Source organism: Patiria miniata, unplaced genomic scaffold (genome assembly GCF_015706575.1).
Source record: "Patiria miniata isolate m_02_andy unplaced genomic scaffold, ASM1570657v1 HiC_scaffold_3, whole genome shotgun sequence".
In the NCBI taxonomy this organism is placed as follows: Eukaryota; Metazoa; Echinodermata; class Asteroidea; order Valvatida; family Asterinidae; genus Patiria; species Patiria miniata.
The window spans coordinates 17498679-17525026 of NW_024037069.1; the positions used below are offsets into that span (position 1 = coordinate 17498679).

The 26348-nt window shown below is 41.9% G+C and overlaps 3 protein-coding genes across 3 annotated transcripts; all 3 read right to left on the reverse strand.

Annotated features, from left to right (window-relative positions):
- Positions 1–6801: 6801 nt before the first annotated feature.
- LOC119736377 (melatonin receptor type 1B-A-like) lies at positions 6802–8115 on the reverse strand. Its single transcript, XM_038210392.1, has one exon. It carries the CDS (start codon positions 8113–8115, stop codon positions 6988–6990), a length of 1128 nt encoding a protein of 375 aa, XP_038066320.1. The 3' UTR covers positions 6802–6987.
- Positions 8116–15106: 6991 nt separating this feature from the next.
- LOC119737050 (protein trapped in endoderm-1-like) lies at positions 15107–16294 on the reverse strand. The gene has a single exon (XM_038211123.1). The coding sequence runs from the start codon at positions 16292–16294 to the stop codon at positions 15170–15172; it is 1125 nt and encodes a 374-aa protein (XP_038067051.1). The 3' UTR covers positions 15107–15169.
- A 6147-nt stretch (positions 16295–22441) lies between these two features.
- Positions 22442–23566, reverse strand: LOC119737805 (G-protein coupled receptor moody-like). Its single transcript, XM_038212418.1, has one exon. The coding sequence runs from the start codon at positions 23564–23566 to the stop codon at positions 22442–22444; it is 1125 nt and encodes a 374-aa protein (XP_038068346.1).
- Positions 23567–26348: the final 2782 nt, after the last annotated feature.

A 26348-nucleotide genomic window follows, 5' to 3' on the forward strand; every position in this document is an offset into this window, starting at 1 on the left:
TGGATTTGACTCAAATTTTAGTTATTTGCATAACTATTTTCCGGGGTCTACTCGATGTTCCCCAAAACCTATGTTCCTCAATACCCATGTTCCCCAAAAGCCTTAGGGTTTGACTTAGGGTTAGATAGTTAGGGTTAGGGTTAGGGTTGGGGAACATAGGTATGCACCCTATTTTTCCTATAGTCAATAATACTGACTGGAAAAATCAGATTGACTGATTTTAGTTGCACCCTGCAGCTGACCCTGAATGGCTAGTCCAGTTTAACTGGTTTCGAGTCAAATCTGACCTTTTTTTTATAGTGTACCCCCCGGATTTACGCCCCTCATTGAGGTGGATTCCCGACGGTTAAACTTTAAAACTATTGGACGAAAAGGTCGATCAAGGTTGTGACCGTTAATGAAAAGGTCGTTATTTCAAACGAAACACCCCGCACCCCCTATATTGCCAATAATGAACCGCTTTTTTAGAGGTGTTTAATTCCGAATAGAACCCCAGGTGACCTGCGATTGAGATGTTCTACAAAACAACTTGTTTCGGCTTGCTGCCAGTTACACATGCTACGTTTGGTTTCTATGCAACTTAATTCATATTTCCTTCTTCTTCTCTTTTTTTTAAACTCTATTTTGATAAATGTCACCGCCCGGACAGCAAAAACAACTTGTGCTGCGACATCGATTAATTTTATAAAAAATAGAATCCCCTTTTACTAGCGACAACCCGGAATGAAAGGCGAAGCATGAGAACGAAAGGCGAATGAAAGAGACGGGTAGGTATCGATGGGCAAAAACAAAACAATTCGAACAAACGCTCTGCCTGGTTCTTTTGTGGGCATTCAATGTGGGCATTTTTTCTATGAACAGCAATTTACGAGAGTTTCAGATCATTGAGTTATCGTCCAATTTGGCCTTGGATTTATAGTGGGCATTTTGTATGGAATCGCCACCGATTTGCATGCATTCAGAAATGCGCAGAATTATAATTTCTGTAAATTACTGCCAGCTTTTTTTTAATGGATATGAAGGTGAAAATAAAACCAGTAAAAGCCAGCACGCTGATATTGTTCATTTAAATTTAATTCATCTACATTAAGTGCTTATACAAAGCTTCATAAAGGAAAACATACGAACATAATCCAAAGTTATATACACAGGTCAGAGTACGTTTTCTTTTTTTCGATTTGTCTTAAATGTCGGGCACAATACACAAACTCTTAACTGTAAAGCAGGAAACGGTTACGTTTCAACTCACCGAGTTCTGCACGTAATATCCTTGTCAAGAAATGAAAATAATTTTTAAAAATGACTCGTTTTGGTAAGTTCATACAATACATGGTATATTATATACATTGGCAGGTCCGGATTAAGTGTTTCGTAGGCCCTAGGCACCAGTGTTCCGGAGAATGGAGAAGGAAGGGGAAAGGAAGAGGGAATAAGAACAAAGTGGAGAATGTAAATAATAAACACCGCTTCTCAAAACTACGCTCAGCTAAAATCCGGTTCTGCAACCCATGGCAAAAGATTGTACATTCTGTCATGTCGGCACAAGCTGCCGCGCGAAGTCGCTTCATATACGGGGGTTGACAGCTATAGCTGTGCAAAACACAAGCACGTGCTCGCTCGCAGGCAGTTACGAATTGAGCTGATTCTTATTAGTGACGACTCAAAATAACGAGGGCATATTTCGATAGAGAGTCAAGTTACAATTTTTATATTTGCGCTACAGAGCATCTGCAATCCAAAAATTTCCCGGGGCTCTTAAGCGTCCCGTACCCCACGCCTTCAGGGCTTCACGGTCGCATATAAAACATTCCACAATATAGGATTTAAAGACTTCCCCCCTGCAGTCTGGGATTAGGGAACAGGCCTGAACAAGGTATGCGCAAAGGTACTGAGCATGTACTTGCAGTTTTGCGACAATGAAATAAAAACATTATAGCTGGATTGATTTTTTTTTGAGCAATTTTAAAAATTTATTTCGAACGATTACAGTACAAGCTGTCACTATAAATTAATCATCCTTGCAATTGCCCTCCGATAGAAAAGAAAGAAAATAAAACAAAAAGTTCTGTGGCGATGGCCAAGGCTTCAGATGTCGGACTTATGACCCTTACTCAATGAGCCCCTTACCGACTTCCATATAGAACTCTTCCGGGACTCGATACCCGGCCCACCACACCTCCTTCCCTGTCCATCCATGTAACTCGAAAGTCAGGCACCATAAAGGGAGGAAACGAGGTGGCACCCTAAGCCTTGCTGCCGAGTCAGCAAAAGAACCCCGTACCTATACGCAGATGCCATCCTGGACTTCGCAGACAGTCCCAACTTGTGAGTCAGCTTACCGACCGACCGAGCTAACTGCTGTTGGTAAATGACGACGGGAAATTAATACTCTTAAATGACAGAACCGCAGGCATCGAAAACCAAAAAGTGACACCAAGCGGGTTCGAACCCCTAACCCTGGGTCCGCTGACAGACAGCTTAACAACTATAGGCTGTTTCAGTAGGTGCTTTTCTCTTTGCGTTTCAAAACATAATCCTTATTTCCGCAGAGGGAGAGTTACTTTGTGTTTCATAGCTTTGTGTTTCATAGCTGCACGATATGCATGAGCATTGCGCTATACACATGAATGCTGTTGTGTAACTCTTTTCTACAATCATTCTTATGTACTGAGCAGTTGACTATTCAGAGTCACTACGAGCAATTAACCTTACCAAGCTCGTCCTTATTCTGTCTCATCAATTGTTTCGCGTCGCGCGTCTTTCGGCCGGCACTGACATATGGGGCTGATTGAGTGTATTCTAGCAAGTTTCCCCTACCTCATTATATTTACATCAAACTACTGACCCGTTTACAAAATATTTATGAGGGAATTTTGTTTGTCTGATTCTAATTCAGCTCCCTTCTAGTTTGGGAAAATTCATCTTTTCTTGTACTTACGCGAAGTCTAGGGAATGATGCCATTATAATACAATGTCACATTAACGTCAGCCGGTGGCATGATTAGAATCGTGACCACGATAGTGGTCACGACTCTAATCATGCCACGATACTCTCGATAGTGGGGTTGGTACATACATGTGTATCTTGATCAGTACTAATTATGCGAGTGCGAAGCCTTAACGGCTTGGGGTTCGTGGCCAGCTTTAAAAAAAAAAATGGATTCTATAGGCGCCCGGTGGCGCGATCTGAGGCAATTTCTGACGACTGCCAAAGTTTTAGCACAAAATCATCATTTAAACGTCTTTTTTGAGTTTGGATTAATTAAATCAGCTGTTCTGAGCTATAGAATCAAATGAAGGCTACATCCTTTTATTCAGGGACGAAAATCGTTGGGGAACGACATTTCCCCCCGTTCCCCACCTATAGACGTGGGGCCTATGCATACGTGCTGTACAGCGTCAGTTGGTGAAATCGATAATTCTGAGAGAGACCCTAAACCTTTTTAAAAAACTTTTCTCTACGCGTGGGTGTGCAAGCCTATGTGTTTTATGGCACACTGCGGTATTTTCGTAGGTCCCCCCCCCCAAGTTTTCGTAGGCGCCCAAATTTTTCGTAGTCCCCAAATGTTTCGTAGACCCCTTAACTGGCCCTAGACACAGTGCCTATACTGTGCCTATTGGGTTATCCGGGCCTGTACATTATCCGGGCCTGTACCAGGGTGACCTTTTAAGCCGATTTTCGGCTAACTGTGACAGATTTTTTGTTAAAAAACGAGTTTGACAGAAAATTTGACAGAATGGATTTTTTTGGCAGATTTCTGGCAGAATTCTGCAAAAATGGTTATTTGACAGAAAACAGCAAATTTGAACAAGAAAGTGCACATCTGTTTAAAAAAAGTTTCAATCCTTTCAAACAAACCCATGCATAAAGGTTGGCTGGTGTAGGTGCTGAGGTTCACTGGGAAACGGACTTCGTCGTGGCCGGATGGCTGCGTTTTGCCAGAATTTTAGCAATAATTTTCTGTGACTAGATTGTTTATTATGTAATATGAATCTAAAATTAAGGCAATACTACCACTCTACATGTGATTTTATGTGGTTATAGTGTATTTCGGGTAATTCTGGGGAATTTGGCAGATTTTTGATAAATCTGACAGATTTTTGATGTGCATTTAGCAGAATTTTGCTCTGACCTTACGGTCACCCTGGTAAATACATGTACATGATGCAGCCATAGAGATTATGCGCCAACACGATGACTCGATCCAGCTGGCCTTGGATCCATGGGAAATGTTTTACTTTTGACGCCCTGTCGAAATGTTCTGTTCTTCTTGGTGGCAACGTAAAGACGAAAAGGTTTTCACATTGTTTCAACTACCCACTCTTACTCTACATAGTGGCCACCAGTGTGGGCTTTATGGGCGCAATGACATAAATATGTTACAAATTAATACCGGTCTGCTCTGATGAATAATTTAAAATTTGTGATTAAACGTACCCTAATATATTAAGCCTCATTTTACCAGAAATGAAAGTGAGTCTTTAATGTTTAAATAGTCTGAAACCATCCAACTATCCATTTCCAGCTGAGTATTGTGCTGCATACATTTCAGTGTCAGGCTAAAGTCGAAGTGATTATTTTAAGACAACAATACAAATACTTAATTTCAACACAGTGTTCTTGAAAGCATCATAAATCTGGACAGAGCTACGCTTCTGCTCAAACTCTGCGGCTTCGCTTATTCTGCTCTTTTCTAGTTAACTGTTAATTCATGCGCCGGTTTCTCCATTCTCCGATATTCTTCTGAAGCTTTTATTTGGATTTTTGGCTTGTCACGGAGGGGCCAGCCTATACGGTTCGTTAGTAAACACGGCATACACGCGCACGCACCACTGATCCGCCCATCAAGTGCGGATCCAGAACACAGGTTGTTTTTTTTTGGGAGGGGGGGGGGGAGCCAAACAAAAATGTTGGTTCCCAAAAAAGTGGGTCCAGGAAATTAAGGCGTAGGGTTTGGGGCCTCGTTAAGGGGCCCGAACATTTTTGGGATTCTAGATGCTCTGTTGGATTCTAGATGCTCTGTGTGGTGCGATCTAAGGCAATTTCTGACCACTTAAACCAATTGGTTTGAAGAAAAGATTGTGAAGAATGCAGTGCCAGCCTTAATTGTAACGTCACTTTGAAATAATAACATCTATGTATTTTCTCCGAGGGAATTTGTTCAATCGTATCCAACAAGGTGTCTAAACCAATGTTTTTAGGGTCAAGTGCTATGTTCCATTTTTTTGCTTAATAAGCTTTAGGTGCAACAGGCCCGGACGAAGTGTTTCGTAGGCCCTATAGGCACCAGTGTTTCGTAGGCCCAATACTACTGGTGAATTCGAATGATAAACGTTTTAAAATAGCCGGGAAAAACTATATCAAAGTTCAAAGCACTGTACAAATCTATACAATCCCGGCCAAAACTCGCTGGGCCCCCAACCCCTGCCCCGGCCAGTGTTGCCTCTCATTGCGTGGTCTGTGCTCAAGCGCGAGATGACAACATTGACCGGGGGAGCGGGGGGCCGGGGGGGGGGGGTGTGTTGGCGTGTCCCAACTATTTTGGCCGGAATTGTAGGTACAAAAATTCGGACGGGAAAGGTCAAAATTCGTTTTTACCCAGCTTCAACTGATTAATTCTCGTCATTTTTTCCTTTTCCCGTCATTTTTTCCTTTTCCTATTAATGTTTCTCGGGGGTGATTACGGTTAGAAATCATTCTGTCAAACATAATAGCAAGAGAAACGGCAACCCGTGTAAAATGCGCATTGAAGGGTCAAGCACGGGCGGGGGGCAAAGGGGGCCATGCCCCCCCCCCCAAAAAAAAAAGAAACCATTTTATTTTTTATGTGACGTCGCAATAAAGGCAGGCAATGAGTACACCACCATCTTTTCCTCAAAAACCATTGGCTAAAGTGGTCAGAAATTGCCTCAGATCGCACCACAGAGCATCGAGAATCCAAAAAAAAATCGGGGCCCTTAAGCGGGCCCTGAACCCCACGCCGTATTTTTTTTTACCCACTTTTTGGGAAACACAATTTTTTTGCCCCCCCCCCCGGAAAAATTGTGTTCTGGATCCGCCCTTGGGGTCAAGGAGGGGTACGGAAGCTCAAAGACAAAATGGCGTACTTTCATGCTCTGTTGACTCACTGACTGACTCCCGTCATCGACTGACTGACTTTCATTTGTGAATTAAACCACTACCTATTTTCACCCCGTTATCAGCATAGCTTATTCTACTATTTTTTATTAGCCATTCAAGATCAATCGAATGTAATTTTGTGCAGTTTGGGATAATATTTTTACCAGCTTCAATCCCGGCCAAAATGGTTGGGACACTAGCCTCCCACGGTCACCCACTCCACCGGTCAATGTTGTTCTCTCCAGCTGATGAGGCACACACCGCGAAATGAGAGACAACATTGAGCGGGGGCCGGGGGAGGGGGGAGGTGCATATGTTCCCCAATACCTATGTTCCCATTGCAATACCGATGTTCCCCGAAATCCTTACCCTAAACACTATTAACCCTAACCCTATAACCCCAACCCTAATCCTAAGGATTTCGGGAAAATAGATATTGGGGACCATCGGGTAGACCCCGCCGGGGGATTGGGGGCCCAGCGAGATTTGACCAGGATTGTAGGCTTGCCGTTTACATGTATATAGTCTTATTTACAGGTGATTGTGCACATTTTCATTTAACTCATTTGGTGTTCATACCAAAGATGTTAAGATTTACAATTATTTTGGTTTGCCAGAGCCATGTCACGTTAACGTGGGCTTAGCCTGAGACAATTTTTACCATACTAATTTTACGTTTCATATCTTAAGTGCTGACAAAAATACGTACGGTAAAAGACATCTCCGTTGCATTGCAACTATCTCCGTTGCACTGCAACACAGATTGACCTTTTCTCAATGAACAAGTTTAACTTCTACCGACGAAGCCAACAGCTGGTCAAAATAAAAGGGCTCATAATATACCCACGTTTCATCCTCCGTTGTTACTACTTTCTCTGACGAGACAAGACAGATTTTAGCCAGTCAGATGGTTCGGGTATCTGCGAGTAGCGACAGCGAAGAATATTTCGAAGCACCAACTTGAACTGAGGATGCTTTTCCGTGTAGATGATGGGGTTTACACAGCTATTCAATATAGAGATGGTTGCCCCATAGAGAGCAAACTTACGACTACTTGGTACAGCCAGAGAGATGAAATAAGGGGACATCAACAAGAAGAAGATGAAGAACACCACGAAGAGATTCTTGGTGATAGCAAGTTGCTGACGGCTGATTGCTCGCCGGTTGCTTTTGGCAACGCTGTTGGTTGGCATCGCTGTTGACTCGCTTACGACGGTGAAACTGACGGTCGACTCGCCAACAGTTCCCCCATCAACATCCTGAGACGGGCTCCCCTGTTGGGCGCGCCTCCTCTTCTGCTTCCTGAAGTGACGTTTGATATGGATGTAGAGTGCCGTGTAGGAGCTGATGATGATGAGCATGGGGACCGGGAACAGACCAAGAGATTGAGCAAGGTTGTACTCTTGGCCGCGGGGATGACCATCCTTGTCTGAACACGTGTTGTCCTGAGGATCGTAACCAAAGTCGCCAATGCCGATAATCGGCGGCAAGAAGAACACGATCGACGGCATGACCCAAGTCGCAGCGATCATGGCGGAGACTTTTCTCTGAGAGTACCAACGACTGTATGTTTCAGTTTTCTGAGTGACCAGCATGAAGCGATTGAAGGCTACTACCGCCAATGAGCAAAGGCTTGCACCAAGGCCGGTGTATAACTGCACAGCCGCGATGTAGCATGGGACCTCTGTAGCTAACGGCCAGGACCCATGGCTCAGTATGGCGACGGCCTGCCACGGGTAAGACAGACTCGTCCACAAATCGGCCAGGCTGAGGTTGACCACGAAGGCGTTGGTCACCGTGCGGAGTTTCTTGGACAGGACGACCGACCAGATCACAAGGCTGTTCCCAACGAGTCCAAGGACCGCAGCTAAGATCCATACGCAGGCCACGCCGATGCGGGCATTGTACGGGTAGAGAGATTGGTTAAGGGTAGCTGGTTCCATGGTGGTGACGTTCATGATGGACGATGTGTTATTCATACTCATCAAAGCCATGATTAAATTGTTGAGATCTGAACTGATAGTCAGCGAAAGCAGCTTTCTAATTCATGTATGCCGGAGATACATGTGCACCACGCAAAAGGCAATACGTTTATGAGTAGCAATGTTAGCGCCTCATCTTTTTGTAATACCAAAAACCGACTGAAGGCGGGTATTGTGTGAAATGTGGACTCTGTGAAATACGGACTCATTGACTGTATTGCGCATGCCTTATAGTGAGCATGATTAGGACAGTGACATGATACAGTACCTATTACTAGATTTAACGGGGGCCAAATTTCATATGACACCAGTTCATAGTTCATGGGAGTTTCAGTGCGATGCGAATTGTTATAGGGGAACGGCGAGCTAGCGACACAATGAAACTTCAATTGATGTGACATTCGCTCCGCTTTCCCTCTTGCAAATTGAAAGAATAACTGTGTAAGGAAAATGAAAGGACAACAGAAGGTGTTTTCCTGGAGATGTATCTAAACATCCTGAGGACATGCTAATATGGATGTTTACAGGGCACTGATCAACCCTGTTCATACTGCGAAGAGATTAGATTGTCTTGTCTGTTTCAGTGCGAGGGGCTTCTTTTTCCACACTTTCCTCTGTAGTGCACACCTCGAGCGGCCTTTGGCCTTGTGATGGGTGATTTGCATAAAAAAATATTGAAACAAATATGGAAAGCCAAAGCGGAATTAATTCAAACACCCTTCTTCCGTGCAAGAGCAAAATATTACAAATCGTTTTTGTCAAAACAAATTAGTGCAAGACCAAATCAATGTGTTTATATGGTGGTGGTGGTGGGGGGGGGGGAGAGGGGGGGGGCATGCCCCCACCCCAGAAAATGTTGCAATCTACGATAATTTCTCCTAGCCTATGAAATATCCTCTTGCACAGAAAGAGTTTATGATATGCGAGCAGATTCGGTTATTAATTATGCAAAACAAGACTACGTCTTGACCTCGAGACTCTTGACATTCAGCGGGCGCCTTCTGTCAGGTCTTCGGTAATCCGCTGTTGTATTACAAAAACATGGAGCCAAATTGACCATTCAACAGCTTATTCAACATTTTTTGATCGAAATGACGCAACAACTTCTAAAGCCAACTCCGATTGGCTGGCGCGGGGCGTCGCATAATTATGCATTGCTCACATTATTATATCAGACATTGGTTACGGAGAGTACTCAACGGGTGATACTCAGGCGACATTTCTCCCATACATTCTAAGCCAATTCAAGAATACATGTAGGAACATTAGCATTCCATTAATGATTTTTTGGCCCTATTTCGTAGTTTGAAAACGGCTGCAAGGCCGGACCCAGAACAGGGGGGGGGGGGCAACATTTATTTTTGTTCCCCGAAAAAGTGGGTGCAAAATAATGTATTGCTTTTGTTGAATTTTGTGCGCGGTGTACGCAGTGGTTGCCGTTTTGGCGACGTCATTTAAAAATACAAACGGGCTCTTTTGGGGGGAGGAAGGAGGAGGGGGCACTCGGCCGCGTTTGCCCCCCCCCCCCCCCCACGATCCGCCGTCGGGGTTGCACCCCCCCCCCCGTCCCACCCCACCTCTAGATGCGCTAATAACATGTACATGCGACCACCAGCGGTAGCGGAGCAGTTTTGAAGGGAGGCAGGTAAAAGCACCTGTGGACCAACAAGCAGCCGGCCGTTGAAAGTGCGAAGGGGGGGGGGTGAAGGGGGGCTGTTTGGACCTCATTTGACGCTTGGGCGCACTTTAATCCAGTTTTTCTCTTTATTCTGTACCGTGACGAACTCGTTGAGATAAAGGGATGAATATACTTCAGCATCGATTAAAACACAGTCATGTTCACTACTTGTGTCCTTGCTTAATTATTTGCAATATAATTATTATTATTTTACTAGGTGCTATAATAGGGGGACAGATTTTGCTAACTCCGTCCACAAAAGCATGTTTTTTTAATGAGGGCTTTGAATGGAGAATAGGGCCCCAACAGTTTCATTAGTCAAAATTAATTGGTTTTTTGGGGGGCAAAATCCCTTGTACAGGGTGAGTCAAAAAAAGCGGAACCCAAACCCCCAAAAATATCTTTCATATTTAGAAATATATATAGCACCAAATATAATAATGGCTGGAAAGCCTATTTCATAAGATACTTTTAGATGAACAAATTATTGGAATTGCTCAAATCACTGCAGTACACAAATCACTGCAGTTTATTTGCATAAACCCTGTTTATGCAAAAATATGATTTATAAAATCTTGTTTTTTTTAAAGACGGGCCTTCGGTGGACGAGACAGGTTTTAGGGTCATTGTTTTTAAATGGTGATATTCTTTGAACGGATTGATCAAATTATTTCAGTATTTTCCCATCCGAAAGTAGCTTATGAAATTGGCTTCTCAGTCATTATTATTTTTGGTGCTACATAGTTTCTAAATATGAAATATAATTTTGGGGCTTTTTTTGACTCACCCTATATTTGACTTATGTCGGCACTGTGCCGACTATACTAATGTCGGGACAGTCCCAACATAAGTCCCAGTACACTCCCACTACCTGATGCTATTGGAAATGAGGTTGAAAATAAAAAGCTCTGGGGACGAGGTTGTGTCAGTTCAGGCAAACAAAGCGCCACCAGGTGTCAAAAAGCCAATAGGTTTCCGTAGAGTGGCGTTTCCAGCAGGGAGAGGGAGAGGAGGGGAGGGGGACCCGGCGCCTGCATTTCCTTCACAAACAAAACGGTGAAAGAGATTGTGATCACTAGTGGGTAACGGAGAACGTAGAATAATATTGAAAAGGGCACGTGACTAATTGAGGTGGATTCCCGACGGTTAAAGTTTTAGACTATACTCCGTTTTACTCTGCCAGTACGTTTTGTTTCTTAATTCAAACTTCTCTTTTCAAACTCTATTTTGATAATGTCAACGTAAACAAAAAGAACAGCAAAACAAGTTGTACTGCGGCATAGATTGAATTTTATAGAAAATAAAATCCCAAGTACAACAATTCAACAACTTCAAGAGAAAATAAGAATCATTCATCTCCCACAGGGAGACAACCCAGAAGGAAAGGCGAATGCGAATGAAAGACACTGGCTCCCCAGTGTCGTTCATTCGCATTCGCCTTTCCTGTTTGCAAATATACAATAACAGGCTTTCCGCTTCGGTCCAAAAATTGGGCCACCGGTATCAAGTCATCAAAAAGGACAATGTTCATAGCGATTCTTGGCAAGGTATAAACATCTACAATTGGACAATGTGTCATTATTGTCGCACCCCCTATATTGCCAATAATGAACCGCTTTTTTAGAAGTGTTTAATTCCGAATAGAGCCCGTGGTGACCCGCGATTGAGATTGTCTACAAAACAACTTGTTTCGGCTTGCTGCCAGTTATACATGCTACGTTTGGTTTCTATGCAACTTGATTAATATTTCCTATACTTCTTTTTTTTTAACTCTATTTTGATAAATGTCACCGTAGGCCTAAACGGACAGCAAAAACAACTTGTGCTGCGACATCGATTGATTTGATCGAAAATACAATCCCCTTTTACTAGCGACAATCCGGAATGAAAGGCGAAGCATGAGAACGAAAGGCGAATGAAAGAGACGGGTAGGTATCGATGGGCAAAACCAAAATAATTCGAACAAACGCTCTGTTGTTCTATTCGTTGACATTCATTTTTTTTCCATGGGCAGCAATTTATGAGAGTTTCAGATCATTGAATTATCGTCCAATTTGGCCTTGGACAACTAATATTTCATGTTTATGTTGTAATCTGAAATATAACAAAGGTGCTTTCAAAGATTTATTATAGTGGGCCTTTGTATGGAATCACTACCGATTTGCATGCACCCAGAAATACGCAGAATTATAATTTCTGTAAATTACTGGCAGGTGTTTTTTATGGATATGAACGGTGGAAATAAAACCAATAAAAGCCAGCACGCTGATATTGTGCATTTAAACGTTTATTCATCTACATCAGGTGCTTTATACAAAGACATCATAAAGGAAAAAATAAGAACATAATCCAAAGTTATATACACAGGTCAGAGTACATGTTTTTTTTTGTCTTGTTTCGATTTGTCTGTAAAGCAGGAAACGGTTACGTTTCAATTCACCTTTGCACGTAATATCCTTGTCAAGAAATGAAAATAAACCAAAAATTGGATTCGTGGATGGTAAGTTTAAATAAACATGGTATGCTACATACATTGATATAGTCATGTACATGATGCAGCCATGGAGATTTTACGTCAAACGATGACTTGATCCAGCTGGCGTTGGATCCATAGGAATTGTTTTACTTTTGACGGCGTCACGCCCTGTCGAAATGTTCTGTTCTTCTTGGTGGCAACGAAAGGGCGAAAAGATTTCACATTGTTTCATGTACCCTTACTCTACATAGTAGCCACTAGTGTGGGCTTTATGGGCGCAAGGACATAAATATGTTACAAATTAATACCAGTCAGCTCTGATGAATAATTTAAAATTTGTGATTAAACGTACCCTAATATTTTAAGCCTCATTTTACAAAAAAATGAAAGTGAGGCTATAATGTTTAAATAGTCTGAAACCATCCAACCATCCATTTCCAGCTGAGTATTGTGCTGCATACATTTCTGGTCAGGAAAAAGTCGAAGTTATTATTTTAAGACAACAAATACAAATACTTAGTTTCAACACAGTGTTCTTGAAAGCATCATAAATCTGGACAGAGCTACGCTTCTGCTCAAACTCTGCGGCTTCGCTTATTCTGCTCTTTTCTAGTTAACTGTTAATTCATGCGTGACATAACGAAAGTTGTAAATTTGAAGACATGAGACCCCCCCCCCCCCCCCGGTTTCGTCATTCTCCGATACTCTTCTGAAGCTTTTATTTGGATTTTTGGCTGTTCCCGGACGGGCCAGCCTATCCGATTTGTTAGTAAAAACATCTTCACGCGCGCGCACCACTGATTACTAGCGCTAATCAAGGGCGAATCCAGAACACATTTTTTTGGGGGGGGGGGGAGGGGAGCCAAACAAAAATGTTGGTCCCCAAAAAAGTGGGTCCAGAAAATTACAGCGTAGGGTTCGGGGCCCTCTTGAAGGCCCCCAAAAAATTTGGATTCTAGATGCTCTGTTGGATTCTAGATGCTCTGTGTGGTGCGATCTGAGGCAATTTCTGACCACTTTAACCAATTGTTTTGAGGAAAAGATTGGGGAGTAGGCAGTGCCAGCCTTTATTGAGACGTCACTTTGAAATAAAGAAAAGTTGGGTTCGGGTATTAATAGCACTCACTATTATCAGAAATAATAACATCTATGTATTGTCTCTGAGGAAATTTGTTCAATTCTATCCAACGAGGTGTCTAAACCCATGTTTTTAGGGTCAACGAATTCATTCAAGTCATTTTTTACAATCGTGATAATGTGTGCATTTTATGCATAATATGCAAATAGGCATCCGCCATTATCAAAAATTTAACTTATATCTAATTCTCCGCATGTTTTGAGGGTAAAGGAATTCCGATTGTCCAACCCCCTCAATTTAGAAAAGGGACTTTGCCTGTATTTTTGATAATTGTCCAACCCCCTCAATTCAGAAGGGGGTCGCCTTTATTTCTAATGATAACACTGTGCGACCCCTGAATTCAGAGAAGGGAGTCGCATGTATTTTTCTTATGTTAAAATTGCCCGACCCTCTAAACTCAGAAAAGGGAGGTCGCCTGTATTTCTAATGATAACATTTTCTGACCCCCTCAATTCAGAAAAGGGGGTTCGCGTGCATTTTTAATGATGGCTTTGTATGTCCCCTAAATTTTCAAAAGTGGAGCCGCAAATAAGCATTGTTATGATATTGTCCGCCCCTAAAATATTGAAAAGGGGGGTCGCGTGTATTTCATGTCATAATTCACCGACCCCTAAATACTGAAAAGAGGTCCGTGTTTTTCTGTGAATACTTTTAACCGACCACCGAAATTCTGAAGAGTGGGGTCTTGCGTATTTCTAATGATACCTTTTAAGCCGCGACTGCCTTTCTTTAGTTTTGAACAATAAAACGGGGTCAGGTGTTGTCTATGATTTCTCCCGACCTCTCGTACTTTGCAAAGAGGAATATTTCGTCCTATGTTTTTCTAATGATGATTTTTCCCCAACTCTACAATCTGTAAGAGGGGTCACGTGTATTTGTGTTTTGTTAATGCAGTACCGAAGCGCATAATGTCCATGAACCACCCAATTTATTATTTGGTATCAACTTGACGTTTATATTAACGAAAATAATCTGACAGCGTCGGAAAAGTCTGATAGACCTTATAGAACGGTTTTTTTTCTTTCTTTCTAGCCGCAAGTTTAACGTGAGATTGAAAGTTCTCAGCCTCTTACCTCTTCCGGTCATCAGACAGTTGTTATGATTTTGAGCCAAAAATGAACGTGGCAGATTTAATACAGATAGAAATTTCATTGCTAAACAGAAAAAACAGTGGTGAACTTATTGCCGATTGTTTGTGCCCCGCGAATGTTGGAAAGTTGCACGAGTGACCTGCTTTCCCTCGACGTTTGCGAAGCCTCATGCAGTTTCCACGAAGTAAAAAGAGTCGATTAAACAAATTATATTATACTTCTTGGTACCGAAGAAGCGAAAAAGAGTGATAAGCTATCCACTGTACATGTACTGCCATATTAATTGAAACTTGCCCAGTGAAACTGAACTTCTATGCCGACCGGGAACCAGGAAGGCCGGTTATTTGTGGTGATTTAGCAGATTTTCCAATGATCGTGCACATTTTCATCTAACTCATTTGGTGTTCATACCATAGACTTTAGGCTTTACAATTGTTTTGGTTTGCCAGAGCCATGTCACGTTAACGTGGGCTTGGCCTGAGAAAATGTTTATATACTGATTTGCGTTTCATATCTTAAGTGCTGACAAAATTTAGTACTGTAAAAGACATCTCCGTTACATTGCAACTATCTCCGTTACTGATTGACCTTTACTCAATGAACAAGTTTAATTTCTACCGATGAAGCCAACAGCTGGTCAAAATAAAAGGGCTCATGATATACCCACGTTTCGTTCCCCGTTGTTACTTTCTCTGAGACAAGACAGATTTCAGCCAGTCAGATGGTTCGGGTATCTGCGAGTAGCGACAGCGAAGAATATTTCGAAGCACCAACTTGAACTGAGGATGCTTTGCCGTGTAGATGATGGGGTTTACGCAGCTATTCAAGATAGAGATGGTTATCCCGTAGAGAGCAAACTTACGACTGCTTGGTATAGCCAGAGAGATGAAATAAGGGGACATCAACAAGAAGAAGATGAAGAACACCACGAAGAGATTCTTGGTGATAGCAAGCTGCTGACGGCTGATTGCTCGCCGGTTGCTTTTGGCTACGTTGTTGGTTGGCATCGCTGTTGACTCGCTTACGACGGTGAAACTGACGGTCGACTCGCCAACAGTTCCCCCATCAACATCCTGAGACGGGCTCCCCTGTTGGGCGCGTCTCCTCTTCTGCTTCCTGAAGTGACGTTTGAGATGAATGTAGAGTGCCGTGTAGGAGCTGATGATGATGAGCATGGGGACCGGGAACAGACCAAGAGATTGAGCCAGGTTGAACTCTTGGCCGCGGGGATGACCATCCTTGTCTGAGCACGTGTTGTCTTGAGGATCGTAACCAAAGTCGCCAATGCCGATAATCGGCGGCAAGAAGAACACGATAGACGGGATGACCCAAGTCGCAACAATCATGGCGGAGACTTTTCCCGGAGTGTACCAACGACTGTATGTTTCAGTTTTCTGGGTGACCAGCATGAAGCGATTGAAGGCTACTACCGCCAATGAGCAAAGGCTTGCACCAAGGCCGGTGTATAACTGCACAGCCGCGATGTAGCATGGGACCTCTGTAGCTAACGGCCAGGACCCGTGGCTCAGTATGGCGACGGCTTGCCAAGGGTAAGACAGACTCGTCCACAAATCGGCCAGGCTGAGGTTGACCACGAAGGCGTTGGTTACCGTGCGGAGTTTCTTGGACAGGACGACCGACCAGATCACGAGGCTGTTCCCAACGAGTCCAAGTACCGCGGCTACGATCCACACACAGGCCAACCCGATGCGGGCATTGTAGGGGTAGAGAGATTGGCTAAGGGTAGCCGGTTGCATGGTGGTAACGTTCATGATTGACGATGTGTTATTCATACTCATCAAAGCCATGATTAAATTGTTGAGGTCTGAACTGATAGTCAGCGAGAGCAGCTTTTCAATTCATGTATACCGGAGATACATGTACACCACGCAAAAGGCAATATGATCATGTGCAGCAATGTTAGCGCCTCATCTTTTGTAATACCAAAAACTGACTGAAGGCAGGTATTGTGTGAAATGTGGACTCTCTGAAATACGGACTCATTGACTGTATTGCGCATGCCTTAGTGAGCATGATTAGGACATGATACAGTACCTATTACTAGATTTGACGGGGGCCAAATTTCATATGACACCAGTTCATACTTCATGGGAGTTTCAGTGCGAAGCGAATTGTTATAGGGTAACGGCGAGCTAGCGACACAATGAAACTTCAATTGATGTGACATTCGCTCGGCTTTCCCTCTTGCAAATTGAAGGAATAACTGTGAAAGGAAAATGAAAGGGCAACAGAAGGTATTTTCCTGGAGATGTATCTCAACATCCTGGGGACATGCTAATGTGGATGTTTATAGGGCACTGTTTATTCAGTGCGAGGGGCTTGTTTTTTCCACACTTTCCTCTGTGGCGCACACCTCGAGTGGCTTGTGATGGGTGATATGCATAATAAAAATCAAAACAAATACGGGAAGCCAAAGCGGAATTCAAACACCCGTCTTCTGTGCAAAAGCAAACATTACAAATTCTTTTTCCTAAACAAATTTGTGCAAGACCAAATAAGGTGCTTATATGCTGGTGGAGGTGGGGGGGGGGGGCATGCCCCCACCCCACAAAATGATGAAATCTACGAAAATGTGTCCTAGCCTATGAAATATCCTCCTGCACAGAAAGAGTTTATGATATGCGAGCAGATTCGGCGATAAATAATGCAAAACAAGACTACGTCTTGACCTCGAGACTCTTGACATTCAGCGGGTGCCTTCTGTCAGGTCTTCAGTAATCCGCTGTTGTATTACAAAAACATGGAGCCAAATTGACCATTCAACAGCTTATTCAACGTTTTTTGATCGAAATGACGTCACAATTTCTAAAGCCGACTTTGATTGGCTGGCGCTTGGGGTCGCATAAAATATGCATTGCTCACATAATTGTATCAGACGTTTGTTTACGGAGAGCGCTTCCCTGGACAACGCTAATACTCAGACTACATTTCTCCCATACATTCTAAGCCAATTCAAGAATACGTTTAGGAACATTAGCATTCCATGAATTATTTTTGGCCCTATTTCCTAGTTTGAAAACATTAGTCATAGGCTGAATGGGCGGGGGGATGCAAGGCCGGATCCAGAACAGGGGGGGGGCAAAATTTATTTTTGTTCCCCGAAAAAAGGGTGAAAAATAATGTAGTATTGCTTTTGTTGAATTTTGTGCGCGGTGTACGCAGTGGTTGCCTTTTTGGTGACGTCATTTAAAAATACAAAAATACAAAAGGGCTCTTTTTTGGGGGGGAGGGGGGGGGGCACTCGGCACTCGGCTGTATGCCGACCAAACCTACAGAACAAACGCTCTGTCCGAGAGGCGTGACGACAACGTGCTCCTTTTGTTGGCATTCAGTTTTTGCTCTAAAAAGTACATTTGCGAGCGATTCCGATCATGGAGTTGTCAACGTTGGTTTTCGACTTCTCATAATATCATGTTAATGTTGTAACCTAAAAATAGCTAGAGATTCGCGCGTTTGTTGAGTTACAAACGCTGAGTGATCGGGACTGCAACGATTTCGTGGGACATTGACCACTTAGGGCCTAAGTTGTGAATTATTGTCATAACAAAAACAAAATCACAAAATTCATCCTCCGCTAGTGAAACCATTTGATTTAACTTAAACATAAATGCATCATTTTGTGTGTTTTTAAATTTCATTATACATTTTATTTACAGGTAAACGTTTCTTCCGGTTTATGCAGTGATAAGAACCTTTAAAAATATTGAAATTATAATGAATATTTATGCACATGTATTAATAACACCTAACTTTGGTGGTTTGGTGTCGTCACAATATTTGGAAGCCTTTAGGGTCAACATTGTACCACATATAATGATTTATGCTATGAAGTACAAACAAAGTCATAAGACACAAATCAAAGGACGAATTTAAATTTAAAGGAATTCTCTCTACAATGAGTTCTGGTCTGATGACATCACCATTCTGAAGCCATGCAAAATTCTTTGAGTTTGTACAAAGAATGTCTAGGTGAATTTTTTTGTAAAATTGTAACGAATGGTTTTTAAGTTTAAAAATGTCATCTATCTTTGACGTACCGTTAGAGGGCGCCCTTTCAGGCAATGACGTCATCATGCCAATTTTTGTGTTGAAATTCCTCACAAGTTATTTGCATAATTTATTTGAATGTAGTTCATACCATAAACCGTTTCGGAGAAACCCCGCGGAGAAGTATTGTCCAAAATTGTCCAAAAATGAAAAAGAGAAAGAAAGAGAGCTTAATATGTACAATTTAAAAAAAACCGGAGATCGGGTTATACCCGATTACCCAACCAGCACGTTGATATTGAGCATTTAAAGTTTAATCATTCATGCTCAGGAAACTGAAAGAAAACTGGTTTTACTCCGAAAGAACTTGCTACTGTATATACAGGTTATGTTAGACCAGTCCTAGAATACGCATTGCCAGTTTGGCACTCAAGCATTACACTCAAATAGACCAATCAAATTGAGTCGATCCAAAAACGAGTCAATACATTGGTTACAAGAATGCTCTATCCACTCTGTGTCTGGATCACCTTTATGATAGAAGAACCACTACGTGTACAAACTTTGATCTTTATAGTGCTTTTATATCAGGCAGATTTAATGAGTGGTTCCCTAAATCAAAAAGTTCACACACTATGAATCTTAGATCGAGTAGAACACTTGAGGAGTATCCAAGTTCATCCAAGAGATTTAGAAACAGCCCGTTACCCTATCTGACCATACTCATCAATAGTTCAACATAGGATTTTTAAAGGTATGCATTTTTAATTACTATTATACAAGCGAGTTTTTTATTTTTAGAATAATGGATTGTTGTTGTGGATTTTGTACGTGTTTTAACTTCTCGTGAAATTTGTTTATTTTTAATTCATTTAACTTTTTACTGTAAATCACAGTGCAATTCAGCTTTTGAGCTGCTAAATGGTGATAATAAACCCAAATAATAATAAAAATAACAGTAATAAATCCACTTTACACTCAATTGCTGATACACTTCATAAAGGAAAAAAAATACGAATATACTTCAAATTTATATACATAGTCAGAGTACATAATACATATGACCTAAACATGATGACATTATCATATGACGCCACTTCAATTTTCATCAGTAACACACCCCGTTCTAAATTCCTACCAACTTATCAAGTTATAACCGTATCCGAACTTTAGTTCTGTGGATACAGGCCTGCCTTAAAAAAATGCCTCTTTAATGTGACGTCATATGACATGTGATGACGTCACAAAAACAGCACTTGAATTTTCATCTCTAACACATCTAGCCTTTAGTCAAGGCCCACGCGGCTATCCGGACACGTGACGCGCCCCGGATGCTGGCACGTAAAAAAAACTATAGCGACGCTCGTGCTATGGTATTTTTAAGTGCCAGCATCCGGGGCGCGTCACGTGTCTGGGTTGCCGCATGGGCCTTGACTGAAGGCTATAGCACATTCCGGTATATGTACGTATCAAGTTATAACCAAATGAGACCTATAAATCTCATCTCTGCCCCGACAAACCAGCTTAATCATACACAATAACCAAATAATTTTTATTTATATTAAATCAACTGTTGTAATCTCGCAAGTGTAACAGTCACCCGCACTCTTTTGTAAACGTCTTGTGTTACAACAGATCTACTGATTCCGTAAATACAATGACAATACGATAACATTAAAAAAAAACTAAATATGCAACCCGTTTATGGAATATTAGTCATATACATGTATGTACCTCTTGGTCGTCTTGGCTTAACATCATTATACATACATTCGCACGATCCTGAGATAGGCGAAAAACCACAGATAAAACCTTTTACTGTAAATTTAAGGACAAAACTCTGGGAAATTCCCATCTGACCCCCGAATGGCGATCGAGCACTACTTGAATCGATATAACGAGCTCCAGGATCTGCTATATACTTGTAAAATTAATGAAACCAAAAAATCAAACATTCCTTGTTATAGAGCAAGAAACAAATTGTGTGGCGTGGTGACTGCGTATGCCACCAACCAGCATTCCAACGCCTTATAACCACACCCTGCTACTCGCATCGATGCACACTACTTTGCATACCACATGCGCCACTACTTTGCATTCCCAGTGCACCTGTAACCCTATAATGTCACACTTACAATGAGATAGTAATTCTCTTTTTATGTACATGCCAAAGAGAATTTGTAATTCTTTAGATATATGCCTTTGAAAATGTCCCTATAATGTGACGTCGCATGAAATGCGATGACGTCATAATAACAGCGCTTGAATATCTTCATATATAACACTTCCCGATATAGATACATATCAAGTTACAACCAAACCCGACCTCTAATTCTTTAGATACCGGTCTTAGAAAAATGCCCCTGTAATGTAACGTCACATGACATGTGATGACGTCATGATGACGTCCGTTAAATGTTCATATATAATGCATCCATGTATAGGCAAATACATATCAAGTTACAACCAATTCGGCATCTGCCGAATTCGAAACAGCTAAAAACACTCGAAACTGTTCAGCAGGAAACGGTTACGTTTCAATTCCTCTGTGCGGATAACATCCTTGTCTAGAAACGAAAACAACCATGCATAATAGGTAAGTGGACTCGATGATGGTAAGTTCAAAGAGATTATACGTCAACACGATGACTCGATCCAGCCGGCGTTGGTTCCTGGGAAATGCCTTATTTTTTACGCCTGTCGTAATTTTTTGTTAATTCTTGGCGGCAACGAAAGGGCGAAAAGATTTTCACATTGTTTTAACCACCCACTCTCACTCTAGCTTTAAGTAGTAGCCACCAGTTTTTCGGCCGAGTATTGTGCTGCCTACATTTCTGATCAGGTTGAAGTCAAAGTGTTTAGTTAATAAGATTCAGTTAATAAGATTTAGTTAATAATAATTTCAACACAGTATTCTTGAAACCATGATATAAATCTGAACAGAAATACGTTTCTGCTCAAACTTTTTCGATTTCGCTTATTCTGCTCTTTTCAACTTATCGAAAATTAATTCATGTGTAACATAATGAAAGATGTTTATTTGAAGACATGAGACCCACCTGTTTCGTCATTCTCCGATACTCTTGCACCGGAGTGAGTGAATGAGTGACCCAGTGAGTGAATTGACTCACTGACTGACTGACTGACAGTCAGTTGTGAATTAAACTGATGACCTAGCTACCTCACTAACTGAAATTATTAATTTGTGAATTAGACTGTTACATATTTCTATCCCGTTACCACCATAGCTTATTCTACACATTTTTTTGGCCAAAAAGAATTGTGTGTAGTCTATAGTCTTATTTAAACTGATCGTGCACATAAATACGCAATCATCTCACTCATCTGGTGTTAATACCATTATTATTATTTACAATTTGTTATTTTGGCAAGAGCCATGTCACGTTAACATAGGGCTTAGCCTGAGAGAATTATTACCATATACTGATTTTTCAACATTTCATATCTTAAGTGCTCCCCATCCCCGATCTCTCTCTCTCTCTCTCTAGCTCTCTCGTATACAGTACTGACTCAAACGTCAAGGTCCATGTCCTATAGCCACCGTGTCGCGATCGTGTCACAACTGGCCAGTCGAACCAACAAGTTTTCTGATTGGGCACTCGTTGACACTGTGCCTTACGGTCTGATCAGCAGCCCCACAGTCACACTCAGGTGTTGGCTTCATATGCCACTTGTGTACGTAGCATGTGGCCAGTGCGCCCGTGGCCTGAGAGGAGCCGGTTTAGGCGACACACTCCTTCTTGGAAGGGTAAAGCCAGCTGGTATTTCAGAAGTGCTGACAAAAATATGTATTGTAAAAGACATGTCCGTTGCATTGCAACACAGATTGACCTTTACTCAATGAACAAGTTTAACTTCTACTGATAAAGCCAACAGCTGGTCAAAATTAAAGAGCTCATTATATACCCACGTTTCGTTCTCTGTTGTTACTTCCTCCGAGACAAGACAGATTTCAGCCAGTCAGATGGTTCGGGTATCTGCGAGTAGCGACAGCGAAGGATCTGTCGAAGCACCAACTTGAACTGAGGATGCTTTGCCGTGTAGATGATGGGGTTTACGCAGCTATTCAAGGTAGTGATGGTTACCCCGTAGAGAGCAAACTTCCGACTGCTTGGTATAGCCAGAGAGATGAAATAAGGGGACATCACCAAGAAGAAGATGAAGAACACCACGAAGAGATTCTTGGTGATAGCAAGCTGCTGACGGCTGATTTCTCGCCGGTTGCTTTTGGCAACGTTGTTGTTTGGCATCGCTGATGACTCGCTCACGACGGTGAAACTGACGGTCAACTCTCCAACAGTTCCCCCATCAACATCCTGAGACGGGCTCCCCTGATGGGCGCGTTTCCTCTTCTGCTTTCTGAAGTGACGTTTGAGATGGATGTAGAGTGCCGTGTAGGAGCTAATGATGATGATCATGGGAACCGGGAACAGACCAAGAGATTGAGCCAGGTTGTACTCTTGGCCGCGGGGATGACCATCCTTGTCTGAACAAGTGTTGTCTTGAGGATCGTAACCAAAGATGCCAATGCCAAGAACTTGCGGAAAGAAGAGCACAAACGACGGGATGATCCAAATCGCAGCGATCATGGCGGAGACTTTTCTTGGGGAGTACCAACGACTGTAGGTTGCAGGTTTCTTGGTGACCAGCATGTAGCGATTGAAGGCTATCGCCGCCAACGAGTAAAGGCTTGCACCAAGACCGGTGTATAACTGCACAGCGGCGATGTAGCATGGGACCTCTGTAGCTAACGGCCAGGACCCGTGGCTCAGTACGGCAACGGCCTCCCACGGGTAAGACAGACTCGTCCAGAAATCGGCCAGGCTGAGGTTGACCACGAAGGCGTTGGTCACCGTGCGGAGTTTCTTGGACAGGACGACCGAACAGATCACGAGGCTGTTCCCAACCAGTCCAAGGACCGCGGCTATGATCCATACACAGGCCACGCCGATGCGAACATTATAGGGGTTGAGAGATTGGCTAAGGGTAGCCGGTTCGATGGTGGTGATATTCATGATCGACGATGTGTTATTCATACTCATCAAAGCCATGTTGGAATGTTTAAGGTGTGATCTGATAGTCAGTGAGAGCAGCTTTCTAGTGCATGTATGCCGGAGATACATGTACACGCCGCAAAAAGCAAAATTATTATGTGCAATACTGTTAGCGTCTATTCTTTTGTAACACCTTTGCAACCAAAAAACCCGGACCGAAGGTTGGTATGGTGTGAAATTTGGACTCTATAAACTACGAACTCTTTGGCTATATGCGCATGCCTTAATGTTGAACATAATTGGGACAGTTGCAGTTCACGTGAGGTGGTTAATATAATACTAGATTACATTGGGGTCCAAATTTAATATGACACTATTTATTCTTCTCGGAAATTTCAGTGCGAAACTAAGTGGTTATATATACAGGGTAAAGGTGAGCGACATAATGAAACTTCAATTGTTGACATGAAATTCGCTCCGCTTTCGTATTTGCAAAAAGGAAATAATAACTGTGAAACGAAAATTAAAGGAAACGAAGATATTTTTCTGAAGACTTATCTCAACATATCCTGGGGACATGTTATGTGGATGTTTATAGGGCACTTAGGTTGACTGGTCATATATGGAAAGCCAAAGTGGTATTAATATTTTAAAAACCTCCTTTAGTGCAAGACCAAAAATGTCCTGCTTGTGTATCTTTTAAAAAAAGTCGTCAAGCCCACATTTATTTTCGTTCGAGACTTAAATTGTCATGCAAGACCAATTTGCTAGTCGTGAAAGACAAACATTTCATGCAATACCTAAATTATTATGCAAGATGAAAATCTCAGTGCAAGACCAAAACGTTTTTATGCAAGTTAGACCATTTTTTCTGCAATACCAAACTTTCGAGTAAGACCAAAATTAGACGCATGAAAGACAATTTGTTTTCATGCAAGACCATTTTTCTGAAGATCAAAACTGTCAAGGAAGACCCCCAAAAAATCAAAAAAAAAATCGTGCTAGACCGAAGTATATCTTGCAAGACCAAACTTTCGCACAAGACCAAACTTTCATATTCAAGACCAAAATTTCATGCAAAACCAACACTTTCGTGCACGATGCATGCAAGTAACACGTGATCATTCAAGATGCACGTGATTTATCGAGTGACCATTAGGCCCCCCCCCCAAAAGTCGGTCTCTGGTCAGCGCGCGCGTCGATTTTAATCATGCGCGTCAATCTTTTTTTTCTTCCAAAATGTTCCCCGGTAGCTCCAATAGCGCAATCTATTGCCGCACCTCCTCAATTTTTTTTTTTTACCAAAGATCACCAAGGAATGGGAAATTGCACCAAGGCAAATAATCGAGGGCACCAAGGCAAATTATGAAGGACACCAATGTACATGAGGACACCAAAAAACGCAAAATAGTACCCCACCTTGTCTGTACAATCCAAGCTTGAAAAAAAAAAGCCGCGTCGCCGCATCAATTCCGGATCTTTGGTCTGACCAGAGACCGAGTATTTTTTTTTTGGCCTGAGGCTGGTTCTCGCCTCCATTTTCTGCAGATATTTGTACCAATTCATGTACATGTACATGCATAGACTGTAGAAGTATAGAGACGGGATCCATACAATCTGCGCAGCACTGCGCAAGTTCGGTGCAACTTCTCCAGCCAGTGACACGTCAATGCTGATGCTCTGCTGTCTGATATTGTGATTTAACCATGGGATAACAAACACATTTCTTCACAAAATGTATAAGCTGGAGAATCACTAAAATGACATATTTTTTCAAGCTTGTTTAATAAAATAAAAATAGGCTATTTCTGGCCTGCTTTGACGACTGATTTCTTAAACCTCTGAACATTGTGTTATATTAAGGGGAGTGATTGAGTCTAACACCTCCTCCCCCAATATTGGTAAATAGAGCCTTTCAGTTTAATTTGGAAATCCATGATGATTTCTCCTAGTATATGGAATGTCCTCCCGCACAGAAAGAGTCTAGCGAGCAGATTCGGAGATTAATTATGCAAACAAGACTGCGTCTTGACCTCGAGATTCTGACCATTCAGCGGTGGGCGCCTCATATCGCGTCCCTGGTAACCCGTTGTTGTATTAAAAAAACATCCAAATCGACCAATCAACAGCTTAGTCCATATTAAGGCAAGCATGACGGAGGGAAAGAGAGGACATAACTGCAGTTGTATCTTAAAATGGTCACGTGCATATTGCACAATTTTTTTTTGTCTTGCATGAATTTTCGGTTTTGCACACAAAAATTGATCCTGCATCGAAAAAAGTTTGGTCTTACATAGAAATTTGGACTTGCATGAAATTTTTGACCTTGCAGTAAAAAAAAGATCTTGCATGACAATTTCAGTTTCGAAAGAAAGCAAATATTGGTCTGGCACGAAAGTTTTTCGGTGTTTCACGAAACAAATTACTCTTGCACTTGCATGACATTTTTGATTTTGCACGAGAAATATTTGTTTTCTTTTAATATTTTTGCTTTGGCTTTCCATAGTATGTAATGATTGAACAAAAACTGAACTAAAAAAACCCCGAAATTCCGCTCTAAGGTTTTGTTTACATTTTACTCAAGTAAACATTACTTTCGACATTGGGCGTTCTGCAGTAAATAATAAAATATTTTGTTTATTTTATATTTTCAAAATTCATTTGCAGATATAAACAAACCGTATACAAACAAATAAGAAGAAAGAAACAATTTATGTTTAAGGTGAGCTACACATAAACACGGGCACCATTACACAAGGGAACAATATGAATTTGACCCCATCAACAATTACTATCTAGCTGCAGGTGTTAAATGCACTTTTCATGAGCCAGAACCAAA

Bases quoted from the DNA above. Each gene is read 5' to 3' on its own strand.
- LOC119736377 (XM_038210392.1), bottom strand. From the start codon at position 8,115: ATGGCTTTGATGAGTATGAATAACACATCGTCCATCATGAACGTCACC.
- LOC119737805 (XM_038212418.1), bottom strand. From the start codon at position 23,566: ATGGCTTTGATGAGTATGAATAACACATCGTCGATCATGAATATCACC.
- LOC119737050 (XM_038211123.1), bottom strand. From the start codon at position 16,294: ATGGCTTTGATGAGTATGAATAACACATCGTCAATCATGAACGTTACC.